The 23,094-nt window shown below is 39.5% G+C and overlaps 1 protein-coding gene and 1 pseudogene across 2 annotated transcripts in view; both read left to right on the top strand.

Annotated features, from left to right (window-relative positions):
- The window catches only part of LOC308518602 (phospholipid-transporting ATPase ABCA3-like), a gene marked incomplete at both ends in the record, with an annotated part of 259,837 nt that overhangs the window by 112,612 nt on the left and 124,131 nt on the right, over positions 1–23,094 (top strand). The window contains 3 exons of the mRNA XM_081090313.1: positions 17,571–17,725; positions 17,969–18,124; positions 18,432–18,642. Coding sequence (XP_080946439.1) covers positions 17,571–17,725; positions 17,969–18,124; positions 18,432–18,642 — 522 coding nt within the window. The remainder of the gene's footprint in view (positions 1–17,570; positions 17,726–17,968; positions 18,125–18,431; positions 18,643–23,094) is intronic.
- Positions 5,768–7,466, top strand: LOC308517883 (60 kDa heat shock protein, mitochondrial-like; annotated as a pseudogene). The gene has a single exon. The product of its transcript is annotated as a 60 kDa heat shock protein, mitochondrial-like (transcript).

Raw genomic sequence — 23,094 nt, 5'->3', positions numbered from 1 at the left:
CACCTCCTCACAGGACTGAATTGGAATTACACTAAATTATAGAACAATCAACCTGAATATCTAACTGAGGATCAGCTGAACAGAAGTCTTATAACCAAGGATTTACAGAAGAAGCCACTTTGAGACTGGTAGGAAGGGCAGAGATATGAAAAGAGCTGGCCCTGCATCCCCATATAGCTGTTGAGAATCAGGAGGGATATCTTATCAGCAAGGGTGACCCCTTAAAAGTGTGCGGTCTCAACCCTATGCAGAGCTCCTCAGCACAGAGCACCAGAACTGGCAGAGGAGACTGCATAAAACCTGGCTGTGAAAATCAGCAAGGATTCTGTCTTCCAGAGAGAGAGAGAGGGGAGTCTGCTTGAAACCCAGGCAACCTTTTTTTTTTAAAATATATTTTATTTATTTTTTACAGAGAGGAAGGGAGAGGGATAGAGAGTTAGAAACATCGATGAGAGAGAAACATCGATCAGCTGCCTCCTGCACACCCCCCACTGAGGATATGCCCGCAACCAAGGTACATGCCCTTGACCGGAATCGAACCCAGGACCCTTGAGCCCGTAGGCCAACGCTCTATCCACTGAGCCAAAACCGGTTCTGGCAACCTTTTAAAGGGCCAGTGCACTAAATATCATTTGTAGCCATTCACCCTGGGCTCTGGTGGAGGGAGAGTGGCTCAGAATGGGCTGGAGTCATGCAAAGAGAAAATGGGTTGAGGCTCCAGGGAGAAAGCCGAATGGATAGCCACCAAGGTCTTTGTTCTGAGTCTCTCTCCCATACCACCCACAGACACTGTTTTCCCTGGGTCAAGCACTCCTCTCCCTATGACATTAGCCTGGTAGAATGCAATAGTAACTCCTTTCCAATTCCCTGTTACCCTGCCAAGCTCATGCCCTACAGTGGAGACTTTTCTAGTGGCCTCTTGAGGAGGTTTAGACAGACTTAGGATGTATTAGAGACTGAGTTGTGTGGCCCTGGGGTGAGGTCCATTCACTCTCCCATGTACACCTGACTAGTGTTGCCCTCCCTGGGCGGGGATCCTCTACTCTCACCCTCCCAACTCCTGGTGGCCATGTCCTGCTAAACTCATGCCCTTCAGAGAAGTCTGATGGCTATTGCCAGCCTGACCCCATGATGCAGACTTTCATGGAAGACTCTCAAGGAGGTCCAACCAAAATTGCAGCAGACTGAGTTGTGTGGCTCTAGAGAAGGGGCCATTTATCTTTTGCATGCTCTACTGGTGCCACTGTTTTTGTATAGAGCCCTCCCTCCACATGGGCAAATCTTGGTCTGTTAGGGCCGGATGAACTCTGCTGGCCTCACCCAGATGAGTCTCTGAGACCCTGCCCCACCACAAAGTTCTGTGGATACCCAGCAGTTGGTGAGTAGCCTTAGTGTAATCTGGGACTTTTACTGAGTGGCCTCAGGCCAAGTACTGGCTTCAAGTTTACATATGTATCAGTCTGGTGACCACTATTCATCCCTACCTGGTGATTCACTGAGAAACTACTTCATGCAACTCATGTACCACCAGAAGCTCCTTTAGTGATGGAGCCTAACGGGAACTAGTAGGCTGGTGCCTTGGGCTTTTTTCCGACTCACCCCCAAGATTGGTGCTGGGAGAAATGAGCCTTGGCTACTCTCATGCATAGCCATGCACTGCAGAGGTAGCCAAAAACTGTGGATCACTTTATAGTACCCAAGTAATAATTGAGGGCCAGTCACAGGAAGTGCCTAATATTGAACTGCATCAGAGTCATGGCCAACATACCCCAGAACCAATACACCTGATGGTATGCTTCAGACCACATAGAGCACGACCAAAGTATCTCCACAGCATCACAAAAAAGAGATCTCAGCATGCACCAGATCCTGCTAGGGCCAATTCTGCTTCATGGTGTTATCCCTAGCACAGCAGCTTGTTCACCATGGTTGGGGTTGATGCTCATAGTCAACCTGCCTGAGGGTCATTCCCACCTCACAGAAGTACAAAAAGCAATCAAGACTTAACTACAACAGGAGAGCTCACATAACCCACACAAGGGACATTCCTGGAGCACCTATCTCAGGTGATCAGGAAGACTTTAATACTGAGCTCCACAAGACACCTGCTACATAAGGCTACCATGCCAAGACTAGGAGACATAGCAGATTTACCTGATATACAGAAATGAATACAGAGAGGCAGCAAAAATAGGGAGACAAAGAAACATGACCCAAATGAAAGGACTGGAGAAATCCCCAGAAAAAGAATTAACTGAAATGAAGGTAAACAATGGCTGATACAGAGTTCAAAGCAATGGCTATGACCTCAAGAAATTTAGAACTTAGAATTTCACCAAAGAGATAGTAATCATAAAAAAGGACACAGAGCCCTAGTTAGAGTGTCAGCCCATACACCAAAGGGTTGTGGTTCAATTCCCAGTCAAGGGCATGTACCTGGGTTGTGGGTTCTATTCCTGTCCCCAGTCAGGGTGCATGCAGGAGGCAACCTGTCAATGTGTCTCTCACATCAATGTCTCTCTCTCTCTCTCTCTCTCTCTCTCTCTCTCTCTCTCTCTCTCTCTCCCTCTCTCCTCCACTCTCTTTTCCCTTCCACTCTCTCTGAAAATCAATGGGAAAAAATATCCTCAGGTGAGGATTAACAAAACAAAACAAAATGGATGTAGAAACCATAAAAAAGAACTAGTCAGAAATAAAACAATATCTGAAATAAAGAATACACTGAAAGGAATCAACAGCAGATGATTAAGCAGAGGACCAAAACAGCAATTTAGAAGGTAGCAGGAAACTCCCAATCAGAGCAGCAAAAAGACAACAGATTTTTTTAAAAAAGGAGGATAGTTTAAGGGATACCTAGGACAATGAGTAGTATAACAATATCAACATAATAGGGGTTCCAGAAGGAGAAGAGAGCAATTGATTGAGAAACTATTTGAAGAAATAGTGACTGAGAACTTTCCTAACCTGATGAATGAAAAAGGCATACAAGTCAAGGAAGTGTAGAGAGTTCCAAACAATATGAACTGAAAGAGGACCACAAGATACATCATAATAAAAATGGTGATAGTTAAAGACAAAGAGCATCTTAAAAACAGAAAGAGAAAGTCGGTTATCTACAAGGGAACTCCAGTAAGACCATCAGCTGATTTCTCAACAGAAACATTTAAAGCCAGGGGGATTAACACAAAATATTCAAAGTGAAGGAAAGCAAGGATTTAAAACAAAAGTAATCTAGCCAGCAAGGCTATCATTTATAATTAAAGAAAAAAATAAAAAGATTTTCAGACAACAAAACCTAAAGGATTTCATTATCACCAAGTAAGCATTGTGAGAAATTTTAAAGAGACTTCTTTAAGAAGAAAAGAGAAAACAAACAAACAAAAGGAACATAGTTAGAAAGAAAAATATGGCAATAACCACTTTAAAGATAAATACTCCAGTCAAAGCATATGTAGCTGAAAGAATAAGAAAACAAGAATCTTATATATGCTGTCTACAAGAGACTCACCTCAGAATAAAAGACAGGCTAAAAGTAAAGGTATGGAGTTATTTCACACAAATGGAAATAAGAAAAAGCTGAGGCAATAATACTTATATCAGACAAAATAGATTTTAAAACAAAGGATCAATCCAAGAAGAGAATTTAACCCTTGTACATACTTATGTACCCAAATATATAAAGCGACTCTTCATGGGCATATGGAAGAGATCAACAGTAGTACAATCATAGTTGGGGATTTCAACACCCCATCTAAATGAATGGATAGATATTGCAGACAGAAAATTCACAGGGAAACAGTCTTAAATGACATACTATAACTGAATTAATTGATATCTTCAGAGAATTTCACCCAACAAGCTGCAGAATATACATTCTTTTTAAGACGCATGAAACTATATCTAGGATAGACCATATAATAGCACACAAATCAAGTCTCAATAAATTTAAGAAGATTGAAATCATTTCAAGCATTTGCCCTAGGAACAATGGCATACAAGTAGAAATAACAAGAAAATAAAACTGAAAACGACATGAAAGTTAAATAGCATGTTATGCTCTAGCTGGTTTGGCTCAGTGGATAGAGCACCAGCCTGTGGACTGAAGGGTCCCGGATTCAATTCCAGTCAAGGGCACATGCCTGGGTTGCAGGCTCAATCCCAATTTGGGGGCATGTAGGAGGCAGTCAATCAATGATTCCCTCTCATCATTGATGTTTCCATCTCTCTATCTCTCTCCCTTACTCTCTGAAATCAGTAGGAATATATTTTAAAAATAAATAAATAACATGTTACTAAACAATGAATTGGTTAACAGTGATGTCAAGGAAGAAATCAAAACATACCTTGAGACAAATGAAAATGAAAATTCAACAAGCCCAAATCATTGGGACACCAGGAAAACAGTCTTAAGAGGAAAATTCATAGCATTATAGAAAGAAACAAGAAAAACTCAAGAAACAAGAAAAACCTCAATCTAACCTTACACCTAAAGTAACTAGAAGAATAACAACAAACAACACCTAAAGTGAGTAGAAGAAATGATAAATATCAGTGCAGAAATAAACAAAATAGAGTCTAAAAAGACAAGACAAAGGTAAATGAAACCAAGACCTGGTTCCTTGAAAAGATAAACAAGGTTGACCAACATTTCTTCTTGACAGACTCTTCAAGAAGAAAAAATAGAGAGGACCCAAATAAATAAGATCAGAAATGAAAGAGAAGTAAGTGACCACAGAAATACAAAGGATTATAAGAAAATATTACAGACAACTATATGCCAACAAATCAGAGAATATGGAAGAAATGGTAAGTTTCTAGGAACATACAATGTCCCAAAAGTGAATAAAGAAGTAAGAGGAAATCTAGGAGGAGCCAAGATGGCAACCAGCAGGACGGCAGTGAGGGAGACTGTGAGGGAGGGAGGGAATGAAAGGAGAGTGTGTGGAGGTGGGGTGTGTGTGTGTGTGTGTGTGTATGGTGTGTGTGTGTGTGTGTGTGTGTGTGTGTGTGTGTGAGTGAGGGGCAGTTAGATCCTGTGGGAGTCTAAGGGCCTGGCATACTGGCCTCTCCTAGATGAGAAACCCCCACTACTGCTGCAAACACTCCTGGGCGTCTGGCAATGACACAGAGACCATGTCATCTTGAAGGGTAGAGCTGCTGTGACTAGGAGCCCAGCCTCACCACCACCCAGACTGGCCTCAGATGCAACCCAAGACTCTATAGCCACTCTGGCCATGACCTGCTACTATAGCTGCAGACCCACAAACACCAGGACTCCAGCGTTCTTTGCCACAGGCTCCTGTGAGTCCTGGAGTGTATTCCTCTCCCACTGACCTACCACAGTGGCACAAGCCCCATGCATTCCGGCCCCTGGGCTCTCCCATGACTCTTGGCATGTGTGAAGCTCCCGCTGACCCACTGTATCCACACATCCTGGTGCCTGAGCTCTCCTGAGACTCTTGGGATGCATGATGCTCCCGCCAACCAACCACTGTGGCACAAGCCCCACACAGCTCAGCACCTGGACCCTTCAGTGATAGTAAAAATAGGGAGACAAAGTAAAATGTCCAAAGGAAAGAAAAGGAGGATCACCAGAAAAGGAACTAAATGAAACGAAGGCATGCAATATATCAGACAAATAATTCAGCATATTGGTCATAGAGTTCATAAACCAGATGGATGAGAAAATCAACAACTTATGTAAGGATCAAGAGGAGCCCTCACTCGCTACCAATTGCCTGCCTCACCACCTGCATGCCCAGCAGAAATGCTTCGATTACACACAGGCCTTTGCCAGATTAGGCCTATGTCCAGGGCATTGGCTCCTCATCTCACTGGTTCTTATGCCAAAGATGTAAAATTTGGTGCAGAGGCTAAAGCCATAATGCTTCAAAGTGTAGACCTTTCAGCCAATGCTGTAGCCATTACTATGGGGCCAAAGGGAAGAACAGTGATTATTGAACAGACCTGGGGAAGTCCCAAAGTAACAAAAGATGGTGTGACCGTTGCAAAGTCCATTGACTGAAAAGATAAATATAAAAATATTGGTGCTAAACTTGTTCAAGATATTGCCAATAATACAAGTGAAGAGGCTGGGGATGGCATGATGACCGCTACTGTGCTGTCATGCTCCATTGCCAAGGAAGGCTTTGAGAAGATCAGTAAGGTACTAATCCAGTGGAAATCAGGAGAGGTGTGATGTTAGCTGTTGATGCTGTAATTTATGAACTTAAGAAAAAGTCTAAACCTGTGACAACCCCTGAAGAAATATCAGGTTGTTACAATTTCTGCAAGTGGAAACAAAGAAATTGTCAACATAATTTCTGAGGCAATGGAAAAGGTTGGAATGAAAGGTGAAATCACTGTAAAGGATGGAAAAACACTGAATGATGAATTAGAAATTATTGAAGGCATGAAGTTTGATCGAGGTTATATTTCTCCAAACTTTATTAATACAGCATAAGGTCAGAAATGTGAATTCCAAGATGCATATGTTTTTTTGAGTGAAAAGAAAATTTCTAGTGTTCAGTCCATCGGACCTGCTCTTGAAATTGCCAATGCTCACTGTAAGCCCCTGGTCATAATTGCTGAAGATGTTGGTGGAGAAGCTTTAAGTACACACGTTTTGACTAGGCTAAAAGTTGATCTTCAAGTTATAGCAGTCAAAGCTCCAGGTTCTTGGAACAGTAGGAAGAACCAGCTTAAAGACATGGCTATTGCTACTGGTGGTGCCATGTTTGGAGAAGGATTGATTGTCAATCTAGAAGACGTTCAGCCTCATGACTTAGGAAAAGTTGGAGAGGTCATTGTGACCAAAGATGATGCCATGCTCTTGAAGGGAAAAGGTTATAAGGCTCAAATTGAAGAACATATTCAAGAAATCATTGAGCAGTTAGATATCACAACTAGTGAATATGAAAAGGAAAAACTAAGTTAATGCCTGGCCAAACTCTCAGATGGGATAGCTGTGCTGAAGGTTGGTGGGACAAGTGATATTGAAGTGAACGAAAATAAAAAGTCACAGATGCCCTCAATGCTACCCGAGCTGCTGTGGAGGGAGGCGTTGTTCTGGGAGGGGGCTGTGCTCTGCTTCGGTGCATTCCAGCCTTGGGCTCATTACCTCCAACTAATGAATATCAAAAAATTGGTATAGAAATTATTAAAAACTCCTTCAATGACCATTGCTAGGAATGCAGGTGTTGAGGAATCATTGATAGTTGAGAAAATTATGCAAAGTCCCTCAGAAATTGGTTATGATGCCATGGTTGGAGATTTTGTGAATATGGTGGGAAAAGGAATCATTGCTCCAACTAAAGTTGTAAGAACTGCTTTACTGGATGCTGCTGGTGTGGCCTCTCTGGACAACAGCAGAAGTTCTGGTCACAGGAATTTATAAAGAGGAGAAGGACCCCGGGATGGGTGGGATAGGTGGCATGGGAGGAGGGATGGGAGGCAGCATGTTCTAGCCCTTTACCATCATTACTGAGAAGTGAGAGGAAGCTCAGGGCATCTCCTCATCTATAACTTCAGAGAAGTTAGTTGAAGGAAATGATTGATGAAAAGGCTGGCTGAGATTCAAGAAAATCACTCTAACCATCAGTTACTGGTTTTAGTTGACAACATGCAATGTTTACTGTTGTCATTGTCCATGCCTACAGATAATTTATTTTTCATCTTTTAATAAAAATGCATTTGTACATTTCTGATAAGTGCAAGAGCCATATACCAATGTACTGCTTTGAACTTAAATCACTGAGGCATTTTTACTACTATTCTGTTAAAATCAGGATTTTAGTGCTTGCCATCACCTGATGAGAAGTGAAGAAGCAGCCATTCTGTGGAGAGTAAGAATAATTGTGTATAAAGTTGAGAAATATCCAATTATGTGACCTTTGTAAAATAAAAACTTAAAGTTTAAAAAAATCAAGAGGAAATCAAGAATGATATGGCTACAATAAATAACATGATGGAGGGTGTCAACAGTAGACTAGAAGAAGCAGAGAACCATATTAGTGAGTTAGAAGACAGGGCAGAAAAACAAGCCCGATCTGAACAACAATTGCAGAAAAAAATTAGAAAGAAAGAGGAGAGCATAATGGAGCTTTGGGAAAAAATGAAATGAAGTAACATACATATAATAGGGGTGCCAGAAGGACAGAAGAGGAGCAAGGATTAGAGAACCTATTTGAAGAAATACTAACAGAAAACTTCTCTGATTTGTGGAAGAAAAAGTCACATAAGCACAGGGAGTCCCAAACAAGATGAACCCCAAAAGACCTATATAAAGATATGTCATAATTAGAATGGCAAACATCAACAACAAAGTAAGAATCTTAAAGGCTTCAAAAGAGAGAGAGAGTTACCTACAAAGGATATCCCATTATATTATCAAATGATTTCTCAACAAAAACACATCAGGCCAGATGGGAATGGAATAAAGTATACAAAGTGATGCAAAGCAAGGGGCTGAATCCAATAATACCCTATCCAGGAAGGCTATCATTCAAAATGGAATCAGGAGATTCACAGACCAAAAAAGGGCTAAGGGAGTTTATCGCTACCAAGCCAAAAATGCAAGAAATGCTAAAGGGGAAATCAGGAGCTTTTCAGACAAAAGAAAGGCTAAGGGAGTTTATCACTACTGACCAAGCAATGCAAGAAATGCTAAAGAGAATGCTGTAAAAAGAAGAAATAGATAAGGAGGAAGGAACACAGGCATAAAGTACAGAAATGGCTACAAACAAGTACCTATAAATAATAACATTAAATGTACATGGATTAAATGCTCCAATCAAAAGACATCTTTGTAGGATAAGAAAACATGACCCATATATATCCTGTCTACAGGAGACCCACCTCAGAACAAGGGACTCACACAGACTGAAAGTGAAGGGATGGAAAAATATCAGGCAAATGGAAATGAAACAAAAGCTGGGGTAGCAATACTTATATCTGACAAAATAGACCTCAAAGTGAAGACCACATAACAGGAGACAAGGAAGGCCACTTAATAATTCTAAAGGGATAAATACAACAGGAGGATATAACTCTGGTAAACATATATACACCCAATGCAGGAGCATCCAAATACATAAAACAAACTTCTGGAAGATATCAGGGGAGAGATCAACAGCAATACAATCATAGTAGGGGGCTTTAACACACCACTGACATCATTGGATAAATCCTATAGACAAAAAATCAGCAAAGAAACAGCAATCCTAAATGACTCACTAGATCAGATGGACTTAATTGACATCTTTATAACATTCCACCCCCAAACTACAGAATATACATTCTTCTCATGTGCACATGAGACATTTTCTAAGATAGACTACATATTGGGACGCAGGCAAAGTCTCTTCAAATTCAAGAAGATTGAAATCATATCAACCATCTTCTCAGATTACAATGGCACAATATTAGAAATAAACTACAATAAAAAATTCAAACACTTGGAGGCTGAAGAGCATATTATTAAACAATGACTGGGTTACCAAAGAACTCAAAGAAAAAATAAAAAACATCCTGGAAACAAATGATAATGAAAACATAACAATCCAAAATCTTTGGAACACAGTGAAAGCAGTCATAAGAGGAAGTTAATAGCATTACAGGCCTACCTAAAACAACAACAACAACAACAAAACAACAAGAAAAACTGGTAATAAACCATGTACCTCTGCAACTTGAAGAAATAGAAAAAGAGCAACAAGAAAAGCCCAGAGTGAGCAGAAGGAAGGAAATAAAAAAGATCAGAGTGGAAATAAATGACATAGAGACAAAAAAAAAATACAAAAGATCAGTGAAACCAAGAGCTGGTTCTTTGAACAAATAAACAAGATTGATGAACCTCTAGCCAGGCTCACCAAAAAAAAAAAGAGAAAGGAAAAATGGAGAACAGGAGAGAAACAAAGACGGCAGCATAAGTAAACACCTGAAATTGCTGCCTCATAAAGCCACTTCAAAACTACAACTAAAGACAAAACAGATATCACCGAGAACCACAGGAAGGCTGGCTGAGTGGAAATTCTACAACTAGAAGGAAAGAGAAAAGCACACTGAGACTCAGAGGAGGTGCGGAAGTAAGGTGCAGAGGTACGGAGGCACGCGCACGGAAAGGGCTGGCAACTGAGGACGCTGGTGTCTTCTTCAATTGGGAGGGAGTCACAAGCTCCCGACAGCCCTGACTCCAGCTCTGGGTGAGTCTCTGGGGACCCAGACTCATACGGGGAGAAACTGGACTGTCTGGAAATGGGTGGAACTCGAGGAGAGCTTTCTCAGAGGTGCTTGCAGCGATTACGACAGGACACTGAGAACCAGGGGCCTCAGGGCAGGGCTGAGGATCTGCCATAGCTGTTTGCTCCACCCTGTTGATTCCCTGAGACCCCGCCCCACCCAAACTGTGTGCAGAGGCTTTTGCATATGAAAGGCCTGGCCCTTTGCAATCTGAAAATTACATAACAAACTGCAGCTGGGTCAGAGAGACCCAGAACTTCCAAAAGAAGGCTCAAGGCCCCACAGCAGCTTGCATTGCTTCACAGCTGGGCCTCATCTGGGCACCTCCAAAACCCAAACAAGGAAGAGGAATCTGCAGATCTCTCTGTAGCTCCTGCTGTGTAGCCACAGTCAGAGGCTAAATTAGCACCTCCTTAGAGATCCAAGAGCCTGTGTACCTAGTGGTCAGAGTGGGACCATCCAGATTACAACTCCTCAGATCCATAAGGGACACACTCAGGGGGCAGACTCAATGAGCACCAAAGCCCCATTGAAGCCAATCTTGCCCCTTAAGGGTGTCTTCAGCACAGAACTTCTCCCACTGTAGACACAGCTGATTCTCACAGCCAATTGGCCTGGAGGTCAATTCCTCCCAGTGATACCTACAACAATCAAGGCTTAACTACAACAAGACTGTGCACACAGCCCACAAAGTGGTGCACCAAGAGTGTCCACCTCAGGTAATTGGGGAGGCTGAGCTACTGGGACCTATAGGACACCTAGCACAGAAAGCCATTCTATCAACACAGGGAAGTAGCCAAAATGCAGAGACAAAGAAACAGATCACAAATGACAAAAATGGAGGAAAGCAAACTACTGGCTATAGAGTTCAAAACCAAACTTATAAGGTTTTTCAAGAATTTTCTAGAAACCTCTGATAAATTTAGTGAGACCCTTGAGGATATGAAAACGGACCAACTAGAAATTAAGCATATACTGACTGAAATAAAGAATAATATACAGAGATCCAACAGCAGACAAGAGGATCCCAAGAATCAAGTCAAAGATTTTAAATATGAAGAAGCAAAAAATACCCAACCAGAAAATCAAAAAGCAGAAAGAATCCAAAAATATGAAGATAGTGTAAGGAGCTTCTGGGACAGCTTCAAGTGTACCAACATCTGAATTATAGGGGTGCCAGAAGAAGAGAGAGAGAGCAAGATATTGTAAACCTATTTGGAGAAATAATGACAGAAAACTTCCCTTACCTGATGAAAGAAATAGACTTACAAGTCCAGGAAGTGCAAAGAACCCCAAACAAAAGGAATCCCAAGAGGACCACACCAAGACACATCATAATTAAAATGCCAAGAGCAAAAGACAAAGAGAGAATCTTAAAAGCAGCAAGAGAAAAACAGTTACCTACACGGGAGTACCCATACGACTGTCAGCTGATTTCTCAACAGAAACTATGCAGGCCAGAAGGGAGTGGCAAGACATATTCAAAGTGATGAATAGCAAGAACCTACAACCTAGATTAATTTACCCAGCAAAGCTATAATTCAGAATTGAAGGTCAGATAAAGAGCTTCACTGATAAGAAAAAGCTAAAGGAGTTCATCACCACCAAACCAGTATTATATAAAATGCTGAAAGGTATTCTTTAAGAAGAGGAAGAAGAAAAAAGGTAAAGATAAATATTATGAACAACAATTACATATCAACAAGTGAATCTAAAAATCAAGTGAATAAAAAATCTGAGGAACAGAGTAAACAGGTGAATATAATAGAATCAGGGGTATAGAAAGGGTGTGGACTGACAATTCTCGGGTGGGGGGGTTGGAAAGGGGTGTGGGGGGTGCAGGAAGAGACTGGACAAAAATCGTACACCTGTGGATGAGGACAGTGGGGGCGGTTAAGGGCAGAGGGTGGGTGGGAACTGGGTGGAGGGGAGTTATGGGGGGGGGGGGGAGAGTAACAACTGTAATAATCTGAACAATAAAGATTTATTAAAAAACAGAGAAAGGACCCAAATTAGCAAAATCAGAAATGAAAGAGGAGAAATAACAACAAACCCCACAGAAATACGAAGAATCATAAAAAAGATACTATGTGCAACTCTATTCCAACAAACTGGTTAACCTAGAATAGACATATTCCTAGAAAAATACAACCTTCTAAATCGCAACCAGCAGGAATAAAAAAAATCTGAATAGTCTGATATCTATGGAGGAAATAGAAGCGGTAATCAAAAAACTTCCAACACACAAAAGCCCTGGACTAGACAGATTCACAGGGGAGTTTTATCAAATATTCAAAGAAAAAATAAAACCTACCTTCCTCAGACTATTCCAAAAAATTCCAGGGGAAGGAACACTTCCAAGCTCTTCACAAAGCAACCATTACCCTAATCCCAAAACCAGATAAAGACAATACAAGAAAGGGAATTACAGGCCAATATCTCTCATGAACATAGACGCCAAATTTCTCAACAAAATTCTAGCAAATCGAATCCAGTATTACATTAGAAAAATCATACACCATGACCAAGTGGGATTTATTCCAGGGATGCAAGGATAGTACAATATCCACAAATCAATAAATGTGGTACATCACATAAACAAACTGATAGAAACCATATAATCATACCCAAAAGCATTTGACAAATTCCAACACCCTTTCATGATAAAAACTCTCATCAAGGTGGGAATAAAAGGATCATACGTTAACATAATAAAAGCCATATATGACAAACCCACAGCCAACATTATACTCAATGAGCAAAAACTAAAACCATTTTCCCTAAGAACAGGAACAAGACAGGGATGCCCACTCTCACCACTCCCATTTGACATAGTACTAGAAGTACTAGCCATTGCAATAAGACAAGAAGAAGAAATAAGAGGCATCCAAATTGGAAAAGAAGAAGTAAAACTGTCCTTATTCTCAGATGACATGATATTGTACATAGAAAACCCCAAAGACTCTATCTAAAAACTACTAGACTTAATAAATGAATTCAGTAAGGTAGCAGGATACAAAATTAACACCCAGAAGTCTATGGATTTTCTATACACCAATAATGAACTCACAGAAATAGAAACTAAAAAAACAATCTCATTTACCAATGCAACAAAAATTAAGATAGGTAAGAATAAATTTAACCAAGGAGATAAAGGACTGTACTCAGAAAATTTCAGGACGCTGAAAAAAGAGATAGAGGAAGACATGAACAAATGGAAGAATATACTGTGTTCATGGATTGGTAGAATTAACATCATTAAAATGTCCAGAATACCCAAAGCAATCCATAAATTCAGTGCAATCCCCGTTAAAATACCAATGGCATACTTAAAAGACCTAGAACAAATTATCTAAAAATTAATATGGAATAAAAAAGACCTCAAATATCTGCAGCAATCTTCAGAAAAAACAATGTTGGAGGGTTCACAGTACCAGATACCAAGCTATACTACAAAGCCACTGTTCTCAAAACTGCCTGGTCCTGGCAGAAGAACAGACATATAAACAAATGGAACAGAACAGAGGACCCAGAAATCTACACAAGCCATTATACTCAATTAATATTTGACAAAGGAGGCAAGAATATACAATGGAGTCAAGACAGTGTCTTCAATAAATAGTGTTGGGAAAATTGGACAGATACTTGCAAAAAGAAATGAAACTAGACCATAAACTTGCACAATACACAAAAATGAACTCAAAATGTATAAAGGACTTAAATGTAAGATGGGAAATGATAAACATCTTAGAAGAATCTATAGGCAGCAAAATATCAGACATATGTCATAGCAACATCTTTACCGATACAGCACCCAGGGCAATGGAAACTAAAGAGAAAATAAACAAATGGGACTACATCAAAATATCAAGCTTCTGCACAGCAAAAGAAACCATCAACAAAACAACAAGAAAGCCACTGCATAGGAGAACATTTTTGCCAATGTTATCTCAGATAAGGGTTTAATCTCCAAAATTTACAGGGAACTCACATAGTTTAACAAAAGGAAGATAAACAATCCAATCAAAAAATAGGCAAAGGATCTAAATAGACATTTTTCTAAAGTGGACATACAGAAAGCCAAGAGACATGAAGACATGCTCAAAGTCACTAATCATCCAGAGATGGAAATCAAAACAACAATGAGGTACCATCTCACGCCTGCTAGAATGGCTATCAACAATGAATCAACAACCAGTGGTGGAGAAAATGCGGAGAAAAAGGAACCCTCATGCTCTGCTGATGGGAATGCAGACTGGTGCAGCCACTGTGAAAAACAGTATGGTGTTTCCTCAAAAAATTAAAATTGGAACTGCCATTTGACCCAATAATCCCACTTCTAGGAGTATATTCCAAGAAGACAGAAACACTAATCAGAAAGGATATATGCACCCCTATGTTCATAGCAGCACAATTTACAATAGCTAAGATTTGGAAACAGCCTAAATGTCCATCCGCTGATGAGTGTATTAAAAAACTGTGGTACATCTACACAATAGAATACTATGCTGCTATAAAAAAGAACTAATTCTTACCATTTGCAATAGCATAAATGGAACTGGAAAGAATTATGCTAAGCAAAATAAGCCAGTCGGAGAAAGATAAATACCACATGATCTCATTCATTTGTGGTGTATAAAGAACATTATAAACTGATGATCAAAAATAGATACAGAGGCAAGGAAGTATCAGATTGTCTAACTACAGCGTGAAGGCAGGGGAGCATTGGGGGGAGGTAAGAGATCAACTGAAGGACTTGTATGCATGCATATAAGCATAACCAATGTACACAAGACACTGGGGGGGGGCGGTGAGGGCACATTCGGGGGGATAGGGGAAGCTGAGAGGAGGTCAATGGGGGAAAAGGAGACATATGTACTACTATTTGTAATACTTTAAACAATAAAATGAGATTTAAAAAATAAAGATAGTGTAAGGAGCTTCTGAGAAACATCAGAGGTACCAACATTCGCATTATGGGGGTGCCAGAAGGAGAAGAGAGAGAAAGATATTGAAAACCTATTTTAAGAAATAATGACAGAAAACTTCCCCTAGCTGAGGCAGGTGGTGGGGGTTGGGGGGGTGGTTAGAGAGCAACCAAAGTTCTTGTATGCATATATATTAGCAGAACCAATGGACACAGACACCGGGGTGGTGGGGACTTGCACGGGGTGGGAATGGCTAGGGCTGGGGGTTAACTGGGGAAAAAGGAGACATATGTAAAACATTAGACAATAAAATAAATAAAATTTAAAAATAAAGAAAACTTCCCCTACCAGGTGAAAGAAATAGACTTACAAGTCCAGGAAGTGCAGAGAGTCCCAAATAAGAGGAACCCAAAAAGGCCCACACCAAGACACATCATAATTAAAAGGCCAAGGGTTAAAGACAAAGAGAAAAATCTTAAAAGCAGCAAGAGACAAGCAGTTAGTTACCTTCAAGGGAGCTCCCAAACGACTGCCAGCCGATTTCTCAATAGGAACTTTTCAGGCCAGAAGAGAGTGGCAAGAAATACTCAAAGTGATGAATAACAAGGACCTACAACCAAGATTATTCTACCCAGAAAAGCTATCATTTAGAAATGAAGGTCAGATAAAGAGCTTCATAGACAAGAAGAAACTGAAGGAGTTCATCACCACCAAACCAGTATTTCATGAAATGTTGAAGGGTATTCTAGAAGAAGAAGAAGAGGAAGAGGAAGAGGAAGAGGAAGAGGAAGAGGAAGAGGATTAAAATATGAACAATAAAGTGGCTATAAATACATATCTATCAACAATTAAATCTCAAAATAAACGAACAGGGAATCTAATGAACAAAAATAAACTGATGACTAAAATAGAACCGGGGGTGGAGATTACCCAAAGACTTGTATGTATATATGCATTACCTATGGCCACAGACAATAGGGTGGTGAAGGGCTGGGGTGGGGTGGGAACCCCTTAGAGGTAGAAATAGGGGAAAAAGGATACATTTGTAATACTCTCAACAATAAAGATTTCTTTTAAAAATAAAATTAGAACATACAGTTAATGAAATAAAAAATTCTTTCTAATCTCTTCACTCCAAAGATAACAATTTATATTTTCTAGAATTTTCCTTTGTGTGAGGTATTCCTAATTATTTTTTCAGGTGGATGGTATGAGGATTTATTATACTGTTCTTGCAAATTTTCTGTAGGTTTGGATTTTTTGCAAAATAAAAACTTAAAAACATGGAAACAAAATGCCTCTCCTAAATGTACCACTAATATCACAAAAGCCTCATTTTTTTAAAGCTCAGTAGGGCTTCAATATTAGTTTATTTTTCATTAAATGTATCAGGTTAATATTGTTTAATAACAAATTTCAGGTGTACAACTTTATAATACATGTGTATACTCTGATGTGTGCTCACCACCTACAGTATAGTCTCCTGCCATCATCTTGTATTTATTTCCTTTACCCTCTTCATCCTTTCCTCACGCCCCTACCCCACTGGTAACCATCATTTTGTTGTCCATATCTATTTGTTCGTTTGTTGCTTTTTGTTTTATGTCCCACATATGAGTGAAATCGTATAGTTCTTATCCTTTTCCATCTGGTTTACTTCACTTAGCACGATATTCTGTAGGTCTATCCATGTTGTGGTAAATGGTAATGTTTCATGTTTTTATTTTACTTATTAAGTTGATTGGAGTGACATTTGTCAACATGAACATAGGGGCTTCATGTATGGGTTTCTATGTTACAAGACCTGTATACTGCTCTGTGTGCCCACCACCCAGAGTCAAATCTTCTCCTGTCACCTTATATTAGGATCCCCTTCTTCCCCTATCCTCTTCCCTCTGGCAACCAATGTCACCCAAATCAGCCACTATTTGTGTTGCATGTTTTTATTTATATATATGTATCACTCTTCTTTAATCATCCGCTGAAGAACTCTTGAGTTGTTTCCATGTGTTGTCCATTGTAAATAATGCTGCAACGAACATATGTAATCTCTATTTATGAATAATTGTTTTCAGAATTTTCAGGTAGATACTTGGTAAAAAGCTTGCTGGGTCATATGGTAGCTCTAGTCTTAATTTTTTTAGAAACCTCCATACTGGTTTTTCAGAATGATTATATCCACCAGCAGTGTACGAAGGTTCTCTTTTCTTCACATCCTCTCCAACACTTATTATTTCTTGTCTTATTGATAATAGCCATTCTAACAACTGTGAGGTGCTGAGATATTTCTAATTCTAGTGAATAATCTACAAGTATATTTTGAAGTTCAGGTGCTAATGAACAGTTTGTTGTCCTGGTCCCTCAGGAAACCTAAGCTTCTGCATGTCTTCTGCTTGGTTCTAGGTCTCCATCCTGCTACCAGCGGAGAGGCCTATATTAATGGATTTGCCATCTCAAAGCAGATGGTCCAGATCAGGAAAACCTTGGGCCTGTGTCCCCAGCAGGACTTGTTGTTTAATTACTTGACAGTATCAGAACACCTTTATTTCTATTGCACGGTAACCAAAGACATGTTGCTTTATTTCCACTCTATTCCTGTACTTAAGACAGAGTACCTACTAGCAATATTTTCATTCTTTGAACTTTCTTTCAAAAACTTATTTTTGGTGAATTATTCTTTAAACATACAGAGACGCAAAGGGAAGAAGACACTGTGTAGATGATGTAAGAAAAGAGCTGGCGAAACATGTTTCTGACGATGAAGTTGGAAGCACCATATAAAGTCTGCCTTTTCTTTCTAGATTAAAGGAGTCCCTCGAAAGATGTACCCTATAGAAATTGACCGTATGCTGTCTGCTTTTAACCTGATTGAAAAGCGAAATGCATTTTCAGCATCACTGAGTGGAGGAATGAAGCGCAAACTCTCCGTCATTATAGCACTTATAGGGGACTCCAAGGTAAAAGTAAAATAAAAGCTAAAAATGGATCCCCACTGAAGCATGTCTAAAAAAAATAAGCTGACACAAACCCATGTGCTTCTATGTACCTAACACTCTAAAAGGAGCCTGCCAAATCCCAGATGTGCTTACATTATCAACCTTGTTGGAATAAAATGGTCATAGGTTTGGAATCAGTCCAGCATTCCTCATTCAGTTTTAGTCTAAGCTTATCATCTTAGCTCAGTTGGACAAGTGACTGGAAAGACCCCAGTGCACTAATCTGTTGTGTTTAACGTGGTCATGGAATTGTTCTTCTGGTCTCTAGGTGGTGATACTTGATGAGCCCACAGCTGGCATGGACCCTGCCTCGCGAAGGGCCACCAGGGACCTCCTTCAGCAGTATAAACAGGGCCGCACCATCTTACTGACCACCCACTACATGGAGGAAGCTGACATCCTGGGTGACCGCATTGCCATCATGGTGAAGGGATCCTTACGATGCTGTGGCTCTTCACTTTTCCTCAAAAACATATATGGTCTCTCTCCCTTTAATCATTCTTTTGATATTGATGTCTTAATATTATTCTGACATAACTTTTATGAATATTGATATCTTAATATTATTTAACATAGTTTTTGTGTGTGTTTTATATCTACCAATCACTTCAGTGATTCCCTCTATTTTTTTAATTGGGTTCAACTATGAGCCCTTTGAGATAATGGTCATATTTCAATTTCTCAAAACTATTGCATTGTTCAGATTTCATGTTTATTTCTTTCATATGACATCCATATAAATTGTAATTTGCCCAACTGCAGTTGGGCCTTTAGTGAGCTAGATATCTCAATACATAGATAGATGATAGATGATAGATGATAGACAGTAGATGGATGATGAATAGATAGATATATTCATGAATTATATGAAAAATGTAGGGAATAAATATCTACTCCTTGTTTAAATCAGTATAAAATTGCTTCTGTATGTGCAGAATATTTTGTTCTAATTTTGAGAAGACTTTTTCTAAACATAAAGATGCCAAATATGTCTTAACTAGAGGCCCGGTGCACAAAAATTTGTGCACTCGGGGGACTGGGGGGGGGGGGTTCCCTCAGCCCGGCCTGTGCCCTCTTGCAGTCTGGAACCCCTCAGAGGATGACCACCTGCTGGCTTAGGCCTGCTTCCCAGGGGATTGGGCCTAAGATGGCAATCAGACATCCCTCTGGCAGCCCGGCAGATGGGGGATGTCCACTTGCCAGCGGGGAGCAGGCCTAAACTGCAGTTGGACATCCTTAGCGCTCCCACCACCACCACTGTACTGGCAGCCATTAGCCTGGCTTGTGGCTGAGCTGAGCTCCTCCCATGTGAGAGCGCCCTGACCACCAGAGGGCAGCTCCTTCATTGAGCGTCTGCCCCCTGGTGGTCAGTGTGTGTCATAGTGACCAGTCATTCCTAGTCCTTCTGCTGTTAGGGTCAGTTTGCATATTACCCTTTTACTATATAGGATAGAGGCCTGGTGCACGGGTGGGGGCCAGCTGGTTTGCCCTGAAGGGTGTCCCGGATCAGGGTGGGGGTCCCGCTTGGGTGCCTGGCCAGCCTGGATGAGAGGATGATGGCTGTTTGCAGCTGATCACACCCCCTTCAGGGTGGGGGTCCCCACCGGGGTTCCTGGCCAGTCTGGGTGAGGGGCTGAGGGCTGTTTTCAGGCTGGCTGGTGACTGAAGCTCCCAGCCTCTCCTTTTTTTCTTTTTTTTATTCTGGGATTTTATTTACCTTCTATGGCTGTCACTGAAACTGTGAGCCAGCTTTAGCTCTGAGGCTCGGCTCCAGCTCTGAGACCTCGGCTGCTGAAAGCAGGTATCTGGGTTTGTTTGGCTTCTATAATTGCAACATTGTTTCTTAGAGTGCAGCTCAGAGCCCAGCAGCGGCAGGTGGGGAACCTTGGCTTCCTCCATCACTGGAGCAAGGAAGCCTCCTGTTCGCTTCAGCTGCCTGGTTGCCAGCCGCCATCTTGGTTGGCAGTTAATTTGCATATCACCCTGATTAGCCAATGGAAAGCGTGTCAGAGGTACGGTTAATTACCATGTTTGTCTATTATTAGATAGGATAGCTTCCTTACCTCTTTTAGGTAATTATTTAAAATTATCTATCCATCAGTTTTCTTTGGCCCGCTAAATAAAATTTCAGCACCTAATCTCCAACTTTTCATATTTCTTTCCATTTTTTCCTAAAGCATTAGCTTAATAAAATATATAATTTATTCATTTACCTTGTTTATTATCTGTCTCCCCTCTATAGAGGAAAAATTGTCAAGGAAAAAATTTTAGTTGAAGTCTAATTTATGTAATTTAGTTGAGTACAGTGAGTAGATATTCCATGCTCAGTTTGATGAGTTTTTACAATTATATATGCCCATTTGACTCCAAGTAAAGCAAGATACAGAGTATTTCTGTGACCCCAGAAAATTCCCTTTAACCTTTCCATCAGTTCCTTTTCCAGAGGCAATTGCCTTATCATTTTTATTACCATACATTAATTTTGCCTGTTCTTAGAAATAACAGAAATGAGTCATACACAATAATTTCTTGTTTCTGGTTTCTTTACCTCAGCACAGTAGTTTGAGATTAATCTTTGTTGCTGCATGTATCAGTAGTACACCTGTTCTACTCTTCATGGATTTTTAGGTTGTTTTAGGTCATTTCCAATTTCCAAATATCATGAGTGAATATGTTGTAAACTTGCTTGTAAAAATCTCTGTTGGATAAAAATTTATCTTGGGTGAAAATACATAGGAATGTAGTTACTTGGTCAATTATTAAGTGTAGATTCAGCCAAAAGAGTCTCCAAAGTGCTTGTATTATTTTACAACTACCAGCATGTTTGAGAAATCAATTTGCTCTACATCCATACCAATATTTTGGTATTGTATTTGGATTTTAGCTGATCTAGAGACTGCGAAACAATATCTATTACTTTAATTTTCATTTTCTTAGGAATAATTATATTTAGTACATTTTCATGTACAAATTGGTTTTTTGTATAATTTACTCTGTAAAATATAAATGTTGGTTTTGTATCTTTTTTGTTGTTAATTTGCAGTTCACATATTCTAGAAGTCCTTTATCAGATATATGTATTGTGAATACTTCTCAAATGCGTTTCTTGCCTATTTATTTTTTTGCTAGTATCTTTTTATTGAGCATAAATTTTTAAATTTGGAAAGCCCAGTTTATCAATTATCTTCCCTTTTTTGGCCCATGTTTTTAAGGAAACCTTTGCTTATGTAAAGGTTGCAAATATATTCTCTTATATTTCTTCTGGATTTTTTATGGTTCTAGCTTCTAAAAGTTTATGACCTATTTCAAGTTAGTTTTTGTGTGAATGGTGTTAGATAAGTTGTTGATGTTGATTTTTCCGTGTTAATCTCCAGAATACATTTAACTTTTTTTTTCTGTTGAATTGGCACTTTTGATGAAAATCAGTTGATTCTTTATATGTTGGTCTACTTTTGGATTTTCTATTCTTTCATTGACCTATGTCTGTCTTTCTACAAATATCATAGTCAAGAATACTGTGTCTTTGTAGTAAGTTTTGAAAACAGGTAATATAAATCCACTAACTTTTTTTTCCCCAAAATTAGTCCCCCTGTTTTAGTCCCTTTTTAGTTCCATATGAATTTTAGGGTCATTTTGTCGAATTCTACAAAAAAGCCTGGAAGGATATTGATTGGGATTGCTATGAATCTTTATATCATTTTGAGAAGACTGTTCATTTTAATAATATTGACTCTTTTCATATATGAACCTGGTATAATTTTCTTTATTTATTTAGGGTCCATCCATTTAATCATTTTGGGCTGTATTTTGTTGTGTTTACTGGGAAGGTCTTTCATTAGATTTATTCCAAGCTATTTTTGTTTTTAATTTTATGTAAATAATATTACCTATTTAAATTCATTTTATAATTGTGTCTTTTCTAATATTTAGATATATAATGACTTCTATATTGATCTTGTTTCCTATGAACTTGTTTATTCATATATTAGGTCTGATAGTATTTTTGTGGATTTTGTGCAAAAATCTTGTCACCTGTGTATCAGAAAAGTTTTACTGGTGTAAGAACAGACACATAGATCAATGGAACAGAAGAGAACCCAGAAATAATCCCACAAATATATGGTGAATTAATTTATGACAAAAAACTCAAGAATATATAATGAGAAAAGGGCAGTCAATTCAATAAATGATGTTAGGAAACTTGGACAGCCATATTCAGTTGGAACACTATCTTACACAGACACAAAAATCAATTCAAAATGGATTTATGACTTTTCAAGTTAGTGTTTTTTGTTTTCCTCAGATAAATGCCCAGAAGTGGAATTGCTGGATCATTTGGTAGTTCTGGTTTTTTAATTTATTTTACTGAATTTATTGTGGTGACATTATTTTGGTTTGCAAAATTTATTGTTTTATCTAAGCATAGTTGTTATACAACCTTATATTGGTTGTATTAGTTTTTGTGTACAGTATAGTGACTGGACATTTTTATACCTTGCATTATGATCAGCCAACTAATTCTGGTAATCATCTGTCATCTTGTAAACTTATTGCAATACTAGAGGCCTGGTGCATGAAATTTGTGCACAGGTAGGGTCCCTAGGCCTGGCTGGCGATCAAGGTCCATTAGAGCCTTCCGGCTGCCAGCCGGGGCCTTCCTTTGTTCTGTGCCACCCCCTGGTGGTCAGTGCACATCATAGCAAGCGATCAAACTCCCTGTTTCCTGGTCTAACTCCAGAGGGGACACTTTGCATAGTAGGCTTATATAGAGATAGATTATTGACTATATTCCCATTCCTCTTTCAACCATCCCCTACCAACTTTCTTCTGGTAACCATCCCTTTGGTTTCTGTTCCTATGAGTCTGTTTCTGTTTGTTTTTTTAGATTCTACATATAAGTGAAACCACATGGTATTTGTCTTTCTCTGACT

Source organism: Myotis nattereri, assembly GCF_964212035.1.
Source record: "Myotis nattereri genome assembly, chromosome: 4".
Lineage (NCBI taxonomy): Eukaryota > Metazoa > Chordata > Mammalia > Chiroptera > Vespertilionidae > Myotis > Myotis nattereri.
This window is presented reverse-complemented; position numbering and strand designations above follow the sequence as displayed.